Source organism: Apus apus, chromosome 1 (assembly GCF_020740795.1).
Source record: "Apus apus isolate bApuApu2 chromosome 1, bApuApu2.pri.cur, whole genome shotgun sequence".
Classification (NCBI taxonomy): domain Eukaryota; kingdom Metazoa; phylum Chordata; class Aves; order Apodiformes; family Apodidae; genus Apus; species Apus apus.
The window spans coordinates 134,417,369-134,434,256 of NC_067282.1; the positions used below are offsets into that span (position 1 = coordinate 134,417,369).

Genomic DNA, 16,888 nt, shown 5'->3' on the forward strand with positions numbered 1-16,888 from the left:
CTAGATGAAGTATTGGTAAGCTTTTTTCAGTTCCTATGAAGTTCTGAAGACCTTCTAAAATAGCAGTCTCTAAAAGACTAAATTACATTTACAGCAGAATCATAACTCACATTAATCAAATGATCACTAAATCATCAAGATTCTCACTCTCAGATTGTTAAATAAACTCAGCTTCCTGTTTTTACTGCCTCTGTTTTGTCTGCAACTCTTCTGACTTCTCAAGTATTTCCTAAACTGGGATTTAAGTCCTATCTGACAATTCTTCTGCGTAAAAGACTATTTTCAATGCCAATATAAATGCAAAAGTCAGAAAACACGGACAGACTTGCCTGCAAGACACATTCCTTCCGTAATAAAGATCAATCTAACACTTCTACAATTACCAAGTTTAAATCACTTTGCAATCCATTTGAAAAGATAGAGTGGAGCTATGTCATGTGTTTTAAATGCAAAGTCCTCTGTGAAAGTGCTCTTCAAACTACCAATCATAAATTGTTAGCTCCACAAATTAAATGTAAGAAGTGCGTTTAACAGCAAAAATAACACTATTACTGACATAAAAAATATACAGTATAATAAGAATATTACTGGGCAAATAATTTTAGCACTTCATTATTCCATATGCTAGATTACATAATAGAAATTAGTATCCTATTAAATGTCAGTAGAATTAAAAAATTAACTAAAGGTTACTATTTTCTATGGTCAAATAAATCTGACAGAAGCCAGACATTCTACGTAACTAGGAATCCATCTCCTTGACTCAAGCTTTAAGTTCCCATACAGCTAGGTTCAACCAAGAACTGCAGCACAATTATCTGTGTGGCATTACCCAGGAGAAACAGTTTTAAAGGCTATCTTACACACACACATATGTACATATTCAATCCCTAGATGAAAACATACAGGATCTGTTCTGTTTCTTGATAAACTTTTGTCCAAGAATTTGGACCATCACTGGTCTAGACTCATCATCAGTATAAACTGAAGAAGCTTTGCTGACATTAGTGAAGCCACACTGAGATGTATTGACTGCAGGCAGAGCCCAAGCTCTCTGAGTACAGTGGAAAAACTTCTAAGACACAGTACATGTGAAACAGATTAGAGCTGGGTGACTCTACACTAGACCAACAGCAAAAATGTAAAGGACCTAATGGAACAAATGTAGGTACTCAGCAGGTACTCCCCAAGGACAGATGAGGGAGAGGTAGGTAGGTAGATAAGATGAAAAACTTTAAGAGCTGGGTGCTTCAACTTCTAAATCAGCTTTCACACTTGCCAATTCCATGGTTTTACGTGAAAATACAAACTATAGTTTAACATACAATACATAACTATATACCTGCATTCTCTGGACTCGGATATTAACGGTAGAGAAGTACATATTCTGTTTTTATTTGCCCATTCAATACCCTTGTCACAGCATTCTTCCATTGAAAGATCTGCAGGGAATAAAGAAAAACACAACAATACATTTAATACAGCCTCAGTAAACAGTAATGCACCTGCAAGTCAAAAAACAAAACAAGAGGGTCAGATCATTTTCCCCTCTCTAATATAAAGACAGACTAGTGCACCCATCCATGAGGCAGCCATGGCCAAATGAAGCACCTGTTAGCACCTTGCAATCAGCCCAAGTGCTAGGGACATTCCTTCTTTGGTGAAGCAAACTGCAGTTTCCCTTAACCTTCCACAGAAAACACACAGCCTAGCAACCAACACTCCATCAGAAAACAATTCAGACAGAGTCCTGCACAACAAAAGGATCCACTGGATTGCACTCCATTGTTATCAAAAGGTGGTAGTAGAAATGAGCAACTTGTTAAAATCCTGAAGAATACAAGATAAATCAAATGACTGTCTGATATGAAAGACAGGTTATTATAATCACGAGTTCATTTGCAGAACTATTTTCTCCTGAAGTGGTTATCCAATTAATCTGTTTTGCTCATAAATATGTCTGTAAATGCAAAAGTACTGTACAGAGAAACAGACAGGTATATGGTATTTTGATCACTTAACATAAGAAAAATTAATACAGTACCAACTGGTATCAACCCTGGAACTAAAGGGAAACACATACTGAAGATCAACATTTGTGCAGAGCAGGATTTTTACAAGTCTCTAATTTAATAAAACTAAACAGTGTAAATGAACTGAGAAGCACAGGTTTGCTTCATACTCCAAGTGCAAAAGTTCACTACCCAGCAGGTGTGTCCAAACTTGGAATAAAACATGAGTCACATTTTCCTAGTAATTACCTAGTAGCCAGGACACTGAACAGGTCTTTGTATAACAAATACACAATCTGTGTAAAAAAAACTGATTATCACGTGAGACAGCTAATGCTTTCTCTTTGTTTCATAAATTTGTTGACTGATGGCCCTGACAGGCTGCTCCTGATTACTTTTGAGAGGTCATGGCACACAAGAGAAGCTCCTGAAGAATGGAAGATAACAACTGCCCCCCTGTCTTCTAGAAGGATAAAAGAGATTTGGGAAACTAAAGGCTGGTCAACCTATGCACACTGTCCAGGAAGGTAATGGTGAAAATGCTCCTGGAAACATGAAGGACAAGAAGGTGGATCAGGACAAGTCAGACTGGATTTATGAAGCAGATGCTTCACCAACCTCATAGCCTTCTACAAGGCTACAATGAGGCCATCGTAGCTTGGTGGCTAGCTTGGTGGATGCTAACTTTGACATCACTAAAGCTTTTGACATTGTCTCCCATAATACCCCCATGGACAAGCTGATAGTGTACAGGTTAGGTAAGTAGACACCGAAGGGGACTGAAAACTGGTGGAATGGCCAGGCCCAGAGGGGTGTGACAAGTGGCACAAAGTCCAGTTGGAGGGACTAGTGGTGTACCTCAGGGCTCAATACTGCTTCCAACACTGTTCAGTATCTTCATTAAGGACTTGGACACTGGCAAAGAGTGCATCCTCAACAAGTCCACAGATGATGCAAAACTGTGATGAGTGGCTGACGCACCTAAAGGTTGTGCTGCCATCCAGAGAGATCTCAACATGCTGGAGAAACGTGCAGTGAGGAACCTCATAAAGTTCAGCAAAGGGAAATGCAAAGTCCTGCATCTGAGGAGGAATACGCCCTATGCACTCATACACATGGGGGGTTTCTCATCTGGAAAACAGCTCTGCAGAGAAGGACCTGAGTGTCCTAGTGGACATCAAGTGGATCATGAGCCAGCAATGCACCTTGGCAGCAAAGATCAACACCATCTTGGGCTGCATTAGAGCACTGGCAGCAGGTTGAGGGAGGTGATCCTTCCCCTCTGCTCAGGACCGATGAAACCACACTTGGACTGCTATGTCCAGTCCTGGGATCCCCAGCTCAAGAAAGATATGGACTTACTGGAGTGAGTGCACTTATGCACTGGAGTATGTTTCATATGAGAAGAGAGACCGAGAGAGCTGTTTAGCCTGGAGAAAAGAAGGCTAGGGGGGTATCTGATTGATATTTATAAATACCTGATGGGAGGGGATGAAAAAGAGGGAGCCAGACTTCTTTCAGTAGTGTCCACTGACAGAACAAGAGGCAATTGGCACAATTTATGCCCTATGAAGTTCTGTATGAACACTGTTCAAACCCATTATTATCTCGAGTATCTCGAGAGGTCCCTTCCAACCTAAACAATTCTGTGAGATTCTGTAACTAATTACTTAATGAAAAATAAATAGGACCCTTTCATCTGTAGGTCACTGTACTGAATCTCATTTTCTTCTTTTTGATAGCAAGGCTGAAGTATGGAAGCAAGCTGGTGGCAGAACAAGGAGTGCACACCAGGTCATTCCCAGAGCATCTCTCTCCATGGGATTGTAAAGTACCTCACGCTTCTTTCATTCCCAGTTTCGCTCCAAGCACATCTAAAATCCAGAAAGCAGCAGCACTATATTCAAGATTATCCATCTTCACAAATAACTCCCTGCAGTCTAGTTAGGACAAGCAACTGCCTCCTCTGGCACTCCCTATACCAGTTACAAAGGCACTGTTCCCCAGGTGCTCCTGATGTGTGGGGGTTACAGCTTCCATCTGTCCATATATCCACCTCCTAACCTGCTGCAGTTACTGAACAAGCGGAAATATTATTTACCCTGCTCATGATCACACTTACTTTTACAGACATCAGAGAGTTTACAAGAGTACCTCAAATGGCAGATCTTCCTACGTGGGAAAGTAAAAAGGAGCTGAAAGCAAGTAGAGAAGATAACCCCCTCCAGTAACTCAGTTGTTTGCAGGAAACAACATATATTCCTGACCAGTGATTATAATCCAACAATTCAAAGCAAAAATAAAAGATTCAAATGAGATTTTAGGATCCATCAGTTATCTTAAGTTATGTATTCTTAAGGCAGTTACCAATTCTGCAGTGCAAAGCCCTGGAGTACTCGTAGTTCCAGCTACCCCTCTTTAGGAAAGATTACATCAAAGTGGAAAATGCATAAAGAAAGGCTAGATGGTCAAGGGAAGAATCAAGGCCGTATTATACTATGATAAATTGGAAGGAAGAGACCATTTTAAGCCTAGATAAGTAAAGCTTGAGAAAGCATCTAGTTTGTGCGAACAAATATTACAGCAGAAAACAATAATCAAAATTGTGTGATAAGTAAATCAAACATTTTTAATTCAGAAAATAATTATATTTATAAATGGAGTTACATTAAAAGATGTTTTAGAACAGAGCTCTGTACTCTGTGACCCAGGTCACCCTTCTAGTCTTACTTATGTACCCCAAATAACGGTCAAAATTCTGTCATTAAGTCAAGGCAGTATTTCTCTTGAATTCCTCAGTGTGTCCAGAATTCACGCCAGTGTCTGAAAGCTAATTGTAGCTTATAATGCTACAGAGAAAATCAGTCTTTGAAATAAATAACTGCCTCTGGTGAAAGCCATAATTTTTGTCTGATGTCTTCTTTGGGAATAGAGACCCTGTGTCTGTGTGGTGTGCTCTGTCTGCCTGTGTAGTGATGTTGCTAACAAACATCATATGCATCAAATGTCATACAATGTGTTACAAATAACATATTTTTAGTGCTGTTGTCTGCAATGAATCTTGACTGTGTTGAAAAATGATACACTTTTAACTGAAGTGCAGAGCTGGCTGCAGGTTTTTGCAAGGCTTTGTACAAATGGATCTTTGGCCAAGTTCCTCCCCAGAAGGACAATCCCTGGCTCTGGACACCAGTTCTTCCCTCTCAGCTCTGGCAACATACCTCTACTCCAACCAAATAACTGAAGAATGCAAAGCAGGTCAAGCTAAGCAAGCTTGTCTGTAGGAGTGCATCCAAACAAAGAAGGATTTCTGATAGTTTGCGGATGGAGAACTGTGGTCCAGGCTCATTTTTTTGGTGACATCACAATTCATATCCTCCAAAGATCCTGCCAAAAATCTCTTGAGAAGAGAGGGAAGTGAAAAACAAGCAGTAAAAAAAGGACTCCACCCTCAAAGCCATTCTTGTAAAACATAACAATAAAGCAGTGAAAAATATTTTCTCTAGCATGGCTTTGAAATTTACTTTTTAAAATGGTCATTTGTGGACTCTTTCAAACTCTGAGAAAGCATATTCTCACACTTTGGGTGTCAGCTCCTGATTGCACTGAAATTGATTCTGACTATTTTGGCATCAAGAATTGTTAATGAGTATTTAGAAACAGGACAGACTTATCGTCTCGTAACTGTATTTTTCCAGTGTTGTAGATTCAACTGTGCATGTGCCTATTCATGTGGCTCCCAGCTGGAAATCTCTGGGCAAGGAGTTCACACTGAAGCCGTATGTGCCTCCTTACACCCTCTTCAGGTGACCAACAGCACTGGGGGGGCCATGATCTCTCCTCAGTTTCTCATTAACTAGATGTTTGCAGTGTGGGGCATCTGAAAGAAAGGGGTGGTGCAAAGCAGATGGTAGAAACTACTCTGATTACAACATCTCAAAGAATCTCACTTACTGTGTAGAAAGAGATGGTTCTTTTTCCTCTGTATATGACCATGTGTCTTTTACTGCAGTTGATGGGCATGTGGCACCCCTCAGAGCCCGAGTGCCAAAGAGGATGAAATAGGAATGACAATATTGCCCTTCTGAACATGGTGCTACTTCAGCTGCTTCGCCAAGTGCATCATGTTTCATGCAAATCAGCCAGAGAAATCTCAGGCATCTAAGAGACAAAACACTTCTGGGGAAGGCTGATGATATTGTCTGTGTTCTGCTGAAATGTGGCCTTTTATGTGGTAGGAGAAACGCTACAAGAAAGCTGTAACATGCAATAATACACTGTCTGGTCCATTTTGCAAGTTTGTGAAGCAATTCCCTCAGCTTTTTGGTATCACAGGACAGAAAAATATTATGATAAACCTGAGATCTGTTAAAATGGTAGCATGTTTACTTCCTTTTCACTCAAGAGTAATTTCACATGCTAATTGACTGAGAAAATCCAAGTCTATTTTGGATAAAATCAAATGCAGCTTCATCACTATCTTATCCCTGTAAAAAGTATGTGCAGCAGGGCACCTGAAAGAACTTGAGTCATGTTAGTATGATAACAGCGAGGACGCCTGTCCTGATGTTAAGGTTGTATAAGCAGTATTCTGAGACAGATTTCAGGAGTCTCAGGAAGAGGACAGGAGAAAGACAGCTGGAACTCAGACCTCTAACGGACAAAAGCTGTCACGAAGAAGACCTATCAGATAAGAAGCAACTAAACAGCAGACAAATGAAAACATCTTGTGCATGCAATACACTCATGTGCTAGCTATGAACTATGCTTACACAGACAAAATGTGTACAAGCATATGGTTCCTTTAAAAAAAGGTAGTTTGCTAATCTTAACAGGACTGCCATACTGCGTGGGAGTTCAAAGAAAGAAATGTGGTTAAAATCTGTATAACCTTAGACTTCTATGATGTCATAATTGCTTATTCAGCTGCTACAGTGAATATTTTCTGAAAAAGAAAGATAAGCTTAAGAATGTTACCCAAAAGCATGATTCTTGGAATGAGAAACCCTCAATTTTTTCTTGGAATTGTGCAAAAAATAAGCTGAAGTAAAAAAGACTGGATAATTTCCATGGCGGTAGCATTCCAGTGAGATCAAAAAGGGACAGATTTTTTTAAGTAATAATCTAGAATAGCAGCTATTCCTTACAGCTGCTGATGTTGTAAAAGCCTACGTACAACCCAAGATTAAATAGCTGTTCATTACTCTGTGCTGATTTATGGAATATTTATAAAGCTGATGATAATATCAAACCAAACCTACACCTCTGTAGGTGGGCTTATCAATCTAGTGCTAGCGAAGCTTTCCAGCTCTTCAGTGCAATAAGTGATGTGACCATCAAGTTCACCAACTTACCAGCCCACAAAAACAGCAGGGGTTGGGTATAGATTTGGAAGAGTCCAGGTCAAGGGGTCAAAGTCACACCTTCTTATTAGGATGTTTTCAATCTTTTAAGCACATTAATTGATTAAGTTTGTAAAAGGTGATGCAGATCTTGCCCTTCATTCAATTTACTCTGTAAGAGACTCAGCACTATGGAATGTGAGAAAACAGAACATGAATATCACTCCTCAGCATATGCAGATACAGGCAGCAGATGGACTCTGTGAAAGCTCAGCACTAGTCCAAGAGGTTTTAGCAACAGTATGTCATCCAGAATTTCTGGAACTCATGCTTACAACCGACATGCATTGGTTTAGATTTCCAGTAAAAAATACCTTCAGCTTTCACAGTGTACCTCTCTAATGAAACCTTTCTTGACCTATGAAGAAAACTGTCTTACTAGTGATGTTTGTCCATCTATCAGCTGACAACAACCCCACAAGTCTGCAGCCTGAATGTGATCCTCAAAATGACAACTTAGCCAGCCATATTCAGAGTCACATCCTTTGTCTTCCATCTTCCCTTTCCACCTGTACTCACTCTCCTGACACAAAACCAGAGCAACTACATACCCCTTTGTCCACGGCTCCACTGTGCTGTAAGTTCAGGGCAGAAAAAGTGTGCTTGGCCTGACCTGCTATGCCAAACCAACTGCTCTTGAAACAATAACACCTGGCTAATATTAGGTGGACAAGCCAGCTTTCTTTCTATCAGGGACAGCAGCTGGGATTTATAGTCTTGATTTCTGGCCATCCTTACAACAAACTGTGGAAATGCTGTTTCTGGCAGCGCACATGCACTCTGGCTGGCCACTTAAGGCATCAAATAGACCCAGAGACAAGAGGGAAGCCAGCTGATCCAACTAGCAATAGACTAACATGGTAAGTACAGCCTTGTAGCATCTTGCTCTTGTGTGTACACCTAGAAATTGGGCACAAAGAGTATGAACTACAAAAGAGAAAAACATAACACGGAAAATCTGGCCTCATGATATCCTGAAACAAATGCTTTGAATTGGGAGTAATGGAGCAATGCAGAAAAGCACTACCATTCTCCATCTGAGATATGTCAATAGTTGCAGGATCTCTTCTGACTGGAGTTGGAATTAAGATGCCCCTTCTTCATTCTATATGCAGAGAAAGAAGTGCATATGAGCTTTACTCTTTCTGCAGACATTTCTTCATTTACCTCGTGACAATTTTTCTCTTATTTACCATTAAATAAGCCAATGTACTGCTGAGGTAAGATTGATACACACAGCTGAGCTGTCACCTTTGGACAGTAAGCTATTCTTTGGCCTTCCACTAGGTTGCTCTTAAAGAACTGGGGGTTCCACAAGTTCCCTTCAAGAATATACCAGCTTGAACTTCATAATGAATGCATGACACATGGAGCCAGGATGCTCTCTCTTGTAATCCCCACAGGAGTACAAGCCAGGGGACAGTCCCCACTACACCTGTTACAGCCTGCAAGGCTGTGTTCATCACCAACTGTGCCTCTCCAGCACTGCTCTAGGCTACTCTTTGCCCTCAAAGAGGGCCTCTGACAGAGGCGCTTCTCTCTCCCAAGTGTGCAGGTCATACTGGATCTTCATGGACTGACACAAAATTGCTTCCAGTTCATGAGCTGGTAAGAAGCAGGACACTCTCCCTAAACAGGCTTAAAGAGTTTGAACCTTTACCTTCAGATGAATTCTCAGCAAAGTGTGATTACTTCAGAATAGCTGAAATCACTGACGAAACCCAGTTAGTACACTCACTAAAGCAGCTGCACTCTAAAGGAAATGCCTGGTATATTAGTGCTTTTTGTGGTTGGTTTTAAAACAGCCAACATTTTACTGGAAATTTTCTTAGGTCTAGAGAACACTCATTTATGGGAAATGTGGCTCTAGCAGCACCAGAAGTGGCCATCATACAATTAGGGGGATTTTTCAAATAGGGCCAAACCTCATTTTATGAGGTGTCTGCTTCCAGTTAATGAAAGAATCTCTCAAAATTGTTCATGGCAGTAACTGGTGATGACCTACAGAAAAGACTGATAACTGGAAGAAGAACAGGAACTACTCTTCTGACAAGCACATGCTAAATTTTGCCTGTCACTCCTCCCTGTTTCAAAAAATCACACAAATAATGAAATTAGTTCACAGTGTGTTAATAGCCTGAAGCAGGACTTTTCTTTCTCATTCAAGAAAAAAAAATTATCTTCTTTGGACTTACCACTTCAAATCTTAAAAAACTGTGTGATTAGAAAGTTTTGTTACAATTAATCTATTTTTAGTCATATTCATTTGTATAAAGGCCATGATCCAAAATGTACTAGAGTGAATGACAATCTTTAGATAGAAATTAAAGAGTTTTGGATCAAGTCTGAATATATGAATGTATTTAAATTAAAGCAACTGAAATAGGAAGCATGAAAATATGACAGAGCAGCTTGTCTGTGTATCAAACATATATGCTCATGGATTTCTCTATTTTCTCATGTGAAATAATTGTAGGAAAAACATTTTCACACTGGGATTTCTATATTTTCATCTGCCCGTAAAATCAGCAAGAGTAACTATGCTTTTATATACTGCTTAAGTGACACTTATCTATTGTGCAGACATATTTAACACTGAACAAATAGATTTTAAAAATATGGACAATTATGAAAGATTCTGATCTTCTACTACTGCCATATTTAAAAAACGGAAACACTATGTAGATAAAATCTATAGCACAATGGGACAAAGTTCAATTAACTAATGAACACAAGCAACTGCAGACTTTACAGAGCAGGGAGAAAACAAAGATCCATTTTTGTATATATTGATATAGCAATTATTTAGGAAAAGCTTTCTTATTCAAACTCTTCTGTGAGACTCTCCTCATTATTGAAATTATGTAGACTTGGTTGCAAATTGATACCTAACTCTTCCAGATTTCCTGCCAAAGTGTTGATATTAGAAGTACTCGGTACTCTGAGCTTGGAATTTAGTGAGACTCCAAAGCTTGACTACTATAGTATTTCAAATGGATATATTGATGGTAAAAGTTGCACAGTGTATTCTTCCAGTACTTAGTAAATCCTAGGAAACATCCTAAAAAAGCTGGAATGTACCAGACAAAGTATTTCTATAGCTATACACTTACTCCACATTGATCTGAAAGATTTTTTTTTAAATATTGCTTTCTTTATTACTATGCTTAAGGTCTCAACACAGATTTTGACAGTGCTACACTCAAAAGTGAAACCATCTTACATGCTTGTGAAGGATGGGTTGTTTGCAGGTGCTACCATAACCCAGAAAATGTACTTTCTATATTTGTGGAGTCAGTGCTGACAACTTCTAAGATGTGTACCAGCTTTCCTTCAATCAAAATTTTAAATGAATTTGATTAACTGAAAAGAATTTGAATGAGAATTCCTGAGAATCTAGAAATTCCGTTTCTTTTAAAGTTCCAACAGCACTTACTTGAAATCCAACGGGCAGTTTCTCAAAACTTTTAAGAAGTCTAAAGTAGCCTACAGTAAGTATAAAGCTAAGACAAAGTACTTGCGAGTGCTGGGGAATAAAAATTTCAAATGTTTAAAAAAGTGAAGGCAAGAAGCTTCATTAAGCATTAGCACTAGAGATTCTTCTTTAGAACTGCTGCATCCTGTTGATCAAAGACTTTAAACACAACTTTTACTGAACTGTCCCAGTGTGTTGCTAGAATTGCTTTCAGCAGAACAAGAATCATCACTCAGTCTCATAAACAGGCAGGTTACTGTCATAGTTCTTCCCTTACTGTACACTCCCCGTCACTGCAAATTACCCAGTGTATCACCTTTGTAGATAAGAATTTTGACTATTTCTTCTGCACTTACCTGACACTTCTGTGTTTCTAACCTGATTTTTACTCACAAAGTCTTACGGCCTGTAATTCTTTATATTCCTCTAGGGCTCTTCACTGAGCTGTACTGACCCTTCCCATCCTTCATATTCAGCCCTTTTGCTTCTTGTGCCCTCTTCCACTGCTTTCCCTCTTGCTCCTGACAACTCCTTCACTGCCCTTTTTGTGGACAAATTTTGTATTCTTTCTCACCCTGCAGTCTTCTCAGTCTTCTGCCTTCACTTCCACATTTTAGCTTGGTGCAACATTATCCAGTTTAATTATATGTGATGACTTAACTATTAAAATCTTAACACTTGGCCTACTTCCTTCCATCAAATCTACACACAAATACACACAAATGACATCTCCTGAGTGCTTTACAAAAACTTTTGCCTATTTTGGTTATTTCTTAACTTTACTCATTTTCCTTACTCCTTGTCACTGTCAACCATCATTTTTGCTGTCTTTTTCACAAAAGCTTTTGTTAATTTATCTCTTTCATACAAAACCACTCTATGCTACCATTAAAATTCTTGCCTGTACCTTCCTGGGTTTTTTAATTTGAATGTCAGCTTTCTCTTTCTTGACCTTCTCTGTCTCACCCCCTTTTGTTCTCTACAGATATTTTACTACATCTCATAACTTATATTCTCTGTTTACTGAATTCATTTTGCCACCTACTTCTTTAGATCTATCCACAACTCACAAAACCAAACTTAAATCCTTTTATGGTCCCACGTAACACTATTTCTGTCAAGTCCCTGAGGTCTAAGACTCATCTTTGATTTCAGAAAATGTTAATAAAAGTATTGTAGAACAAGTTGGTCTTAACACAACCATTTATCAAAAACACATGTAAAGTTGGTATGAAACTTGCAGAATGGGCTGAAGTGCAACAATAAATAAATAACTTTTGAAAATGCATCGACCTGCTATCAGAAAATCACTGAACTACAGAATAGTATAAATATACTGCAGTAACTTGATAAGCTAGTTTATGGATTTTCATCTTGGATTTCACTAACATGTCTGCTTTCAATTACACAGATGAAAAACAAGAGTTTAACATCTTGAGTTTCCCTGATTGCAATAAAATGTCACGTCTGAAAATGGACTATTAAAAAGACTCAACTGAAAACTAATTTGGAGACAGCACTCATATTTTGGAACTGTATTTTTTGGTATGTGATTTTTGGGGAGATTTTATCTATGATAGTGGACAAGAATGCATAATTTCACCTTTTTGCAAGTCCTACCTCCACCCATGTACTTCTTATAAATGTACTGCTATAAAAGCACATGTAAAAATCATAATCTTAAAATAAAACTCATTCCACAAAGTCAGTGGAACATTCTGTTTCATTACAAATTATAAGCTCACCCTGAAAAGACATGTTTCCAGATGTTTAATGAGTTAAACTGTGGCTGTAGTACCAAGACATGCCAAAGATGCAGCTAGAGGATGAACTATTCATACACTAACTGGACATAATGATGTCAGTAATTCATCTTCATTACATGGTAGTTTACATCACTAACAAAAATACATGTTTTGAAGAAACGTAATGTTTACAATTACAGAAGCTGAATTATAAAATTTAGAAGGTTTATAAGACCTTTAATTTTGCAAAAAACTATGTGCGTATCTATTTGCCACATGCACTGGGAAGCCCCAGTGAAAGCCAGTCTCTTCTGTTTTTTCAAAATGTGGACTTCAGTAAACAGATAGTGATGATTTGACAACTCATTAGTAAGGAAAAGCAATCAAGAAAACTGCTGGCAGCAAGCTTAGGAAGAAGCTGTATTTCAGAAATATACTTCCTAGTAACTTGTCGACTGTATCACTAAAGCACTTAGGAGCTCCTCTTTGCCCCAAACCCACTATAATAGTCACACAGAGGGACATGGGCTCTGTCCCAAAGAGCCTGTACTTAAACAACATGATCTCACAAGGTAATTACTTCATTTGCCTGCAAAACAAAAATGGCCATGTGAAATACTATAGGAAAAATAATATCTTTCTTGCTGCAATTACTAGCAATTATGAAATAATTAGTTACAATTACTAGTAACGGGTTAACCTAAGCAGCCTACTCTTCAAAAGGTAGTGTGTCCTAAGAAGGATCTTCATCTGCTTTTAAGACACTTATATCTAATTTTATCCAATGTACTGTTTTCAGAATTCTAAGGATGCAGAAAGTCTAGGTGACATTAAGAGCACAGATTTAACTTCAGAATGATAAACCTGATACGCATTTTACTGACAAATTTGTGTTAAATAAAAAAATGAACTAATAAATCAGTGTGAACTAAACCCTCAACTTATATATCTAATTACTTACCATTTTTCTAAAAAGTAGTCTGGCAGTTACCAGATTACAAAATGAAGTTATTCACTGCTTTACAATAATGCTGAATGCTTGAAATTATAATGTCCATTCAGTGTGACACATCAAAGCCACAGTTTCGCTGATATACTCTGTTGTCTGAGAAAAGCAGGAGCTATCTTAGGATTCTGGCACTAAATGTTGCTTTTCTAACAGTCTTTATTCTGTCCCTGCTTCTTAAAAATGGAGTGGCTAACATCTCTTCATCAAAAGCAAACATTTTGAAGTGTATCTGTGGCAAATGCTCTTGCTATATGAAAATTTCAGAGCCACAAAAAAAGTGGTCGTAGCACATGATTTATTTCCCAGGCTGCCATTGTCAGGTCTAGGCCAGAGACACACACACGTGTGTAAATGTTTGCCTGGAGTGCAGCTCTATCAAGCCTCAACTCCGAATGCCCTCCTTGGGGTTTCCCTGATAGAAAAAGTCACTCATCTGACAGCTGTGATAAATTCATTATCACCATATGAAAAGCAGTTTCTTTCTCGTATCTTACCCCTTCTATTTCTGTTGGATTACTACACTGAATTAAATCAAATTAATACCCTCTTTTTGTACCGTATTAAGAGGGGGAAAATGCATAGTACGGGAAGAGATTTGTTGCCCACTTCCAGATCCCTGCTTTCCAGAGCAACCACATCACACAGCATCACTCACAAACGTTTCTCACTCTTGTCTTCAAAAAGCCCGCATCCTTTGCTTCCTGCTCCACTGAGACTGCAAACAACTCTTGAGCCCGCTTCCCGTTCTGGGGGGGGCGGAGGGACGGGGCGTAACTCGCCCCCCAGCCGATCAGACCTGACACCCCTCCTGGCCGCCGGTTTCGGGGCACATCCCCTTCCCGGGCTGCAGTTTCAGCCGCTGCCCATCGTCTTTCCCGGCAGAGGAACACCCTGCGACGGCAGCCCCGCCAGCCATGTCGCAGCTCTTGCCACACCGGGTTTTTGCTGCGGAAGCCCCGCCGGCAGCCCGGCTGCCCTCAGGCCCGGGGGGTGCGGGGAGGGATGCACGGGGCGGGAGCGCAGCCGGCCCCGCCGCGCACCAGCTCACCCGCCGCCCGCCGAGTCCGTCCAGGCTGAACCTCGTTACCCGGCCCTCCGGGGCAGAGCGAAACCTGCTCAGGTGGCAGCGGCCCCGGGGAGGGGAGCGGGAGCCTGCGGTGAGCCGCGGGAAGCTCGGGCAGAGCCGGTGCACGCCACGCCTTTCTGCTCAGCTGAACGTGGCAGCGGCGCTTTAAAGCCTGCCCGGGACGTCCAGGGCCACGGGGAACACCGGGGGATAGCCCCGCCGTCCCACCTCCCGGGGGCCCGCTCCGCAGCCGCGGGTCCCTCCGCGCCCCCCGGCCCCGGCAGGGGGAGCGGGCACCGGCCCGGGGGGGCCGGCCAGACGCCCCGCCGCCCGCAGCCTCCCGGCCCGGCAGGGCTGGCCCCGCAGCCCACCGCGGGATCCCGCAGCCCGCCCCGGGGGCACGGCCGGGGAGGCGGCGTGGGGAGCGCGGCTTGGCGCGGCCCGGCCGATTCCCTCCCCCCCCCGCGCCCCGATGGCTGCTGCCCGCACTTACCTTGGCCGCGGAGCGAAGGCAGCAAGGCCAGGAGCAGGAGCAGGCGCAGCGGCCGGGCCCCGCCGAAGTCCTCCATCGGCCGGCCGCAGCGCTCGCAGCGAGCGGGGCTTGGCGCTCCTGCAGCGTCCAGCGGGCTCCCCCCTTTTCGCTTGCTGCTGCTGCTGCTGGTTCCTGATGTTATCCCAGCCGCCTGAGACCGGTTGGGAAAAGAGCTTTGCAGGAACCCCCCACTCGGTGGGCTTCACAAAGATTTAATTCACTGCCTACCCGGTTAATTATACAGCCTTCGAGTGCTCAGCGGAACGGCCGCCGCCGCAGCTGGGAGGCACAGACCCTGTTGCTTCTGATACCCCCTGCCCCTCTCCCCGCCGCCCCCACCCGCGCTGCCGAAGTGACTCTTCAGCTCGGAAAACTTTACAGATACTCAGCGGGAACCTGGGGCCGGCCCGACTGATTCTGTGAGGGAGAAAGGCAGCGGCTTCTCTCGGTGCCAAGAAGGAGAAAGCCACAAACAAAGGCAAAGCAAAACAAAACAACAACCAAAAAAAGAAAGCTTTAACCTCTGGAGGGAAGATTTTTCTGCCCTCGTTGTTGGTCTTTCCGTGGGTTTTACACCAACACAATTTTTATCAAGAGAAGGGGTTTTTAGAAGGAGGAATACTGTAGAATCTTCCAAGGAAATTCACTGAGGGGAGGAAAAAAAAAAAATAAAATCCTTTATTTCCTCCCCCTCTTAAAAAAAGTCAGGATGACTTCTCAACCAAAAGAGACAGTTTGCTCTGCTCTATCTCTCCCCTCCCTTCTCTTTTCTTACTTTTTTTTTCCCCCCCTAAACTGCCTTATCTTATTTAAACAGGAACACAAACACAGATAGTGGTCAAAGGAAGAGCTAAGAGTTGAAAGCACCCACTTGGCCAAGATCTTTAAGATAATGGTGGGGGATAATATTTGCAGGCAAATGCACATGGAAACAAATGGAGAGTTCATCACCCCTCTATACTTTGCCCTCGGTTTTACTCAGAAAAACAGCTGGAAGTTAGTCTGTGTTTACTTGGTAGTTGTGCCACATGGACTCTGATTGGACTATTCCCCTTCCAGCTACTCAATAATTCACCTTTTTAATATCTCCTCAAAATGTTCAAGTGGAAAAAGTATTTAAAGCAGTAAGAGTTGAAAGTGTGCATGCCTGGTTCTTACATAAGAACATAAAAATGACCTTATGTCCATGGGTCCAACTAGCCTCTCTTCAGCAGTGATCATAAATGGTCACCAAGAAAAGAGTATGAACAAGGAAAACACATGTCAGAAATCTCCCAACTACTCTCCCAGTCTCCAGCTGCTTTGATTTTGGAGAATTTCCTCAGAGGAATGTGGTTTCTGTGCACTTAATAGCTCCCAGTGAATTTCTATTCCAGGTATTTATCCTGTCTTCCTGTAAACCTTTATCATCCAATATATCCCTTGGTAACAGGTTTTGTGAATCTACCACTGGCTGTGTGCAAGGCCTTTCCTTTTGTTCATTTTGAATCTGGCTCCACCACCACTGGAGCCTGCTAACTCTGCTGCAGGAAGACATATCGAAGAACTGCCCCCTATCCACACTCTTAATGCCATTATTGTATAGTAATATTTTTATTTTCACTGCTGTTTCTGTTTTGTTACTGGTTTGGGCTTTTTTCCCCCTCT

The 16,888-nt window shown here is 41.4% G+C and overlaps 1 protein-coding gene across 4 annotated transcripts in view; it reads right to left on the minus strand.

Annotated features, from left to right (window-relative positions):
• Positions 1–15,533, minus strand: part of FBLN1 (fibulin 1) — a 77,552-nt gene extending 62,019 nt beyond the window's left edge. For 3 of the 4 annotated variants that reach the window (XM_051641094.1, XM_051641068.1, XM_051641077.1), the window contains exons 1-2: positions 15,203–15,533; positions 1,343–1,442 (exon numbers count right to left, since the gene is read on the minus strand). In XM_051641094.1, coding sequence (XP_051497054.1) covers positions 1,343–1,442; positions 15,203–15,278 — 176 coding nt within the window. In that variant the 5' untranslated portion in view covers positions 15,279–15,533. Of the gene's footprint in view, positions 1–1,342; positions 1,443–7,366; positions 7,427–15,202 lie in introns of those variants that run through there. The other variant, XM_051641084.1, reaches the window with a different exon arrangement.
• Between the last annotated feature and the right edge of the window lie 1,355 nt (positions 15,534–16,888).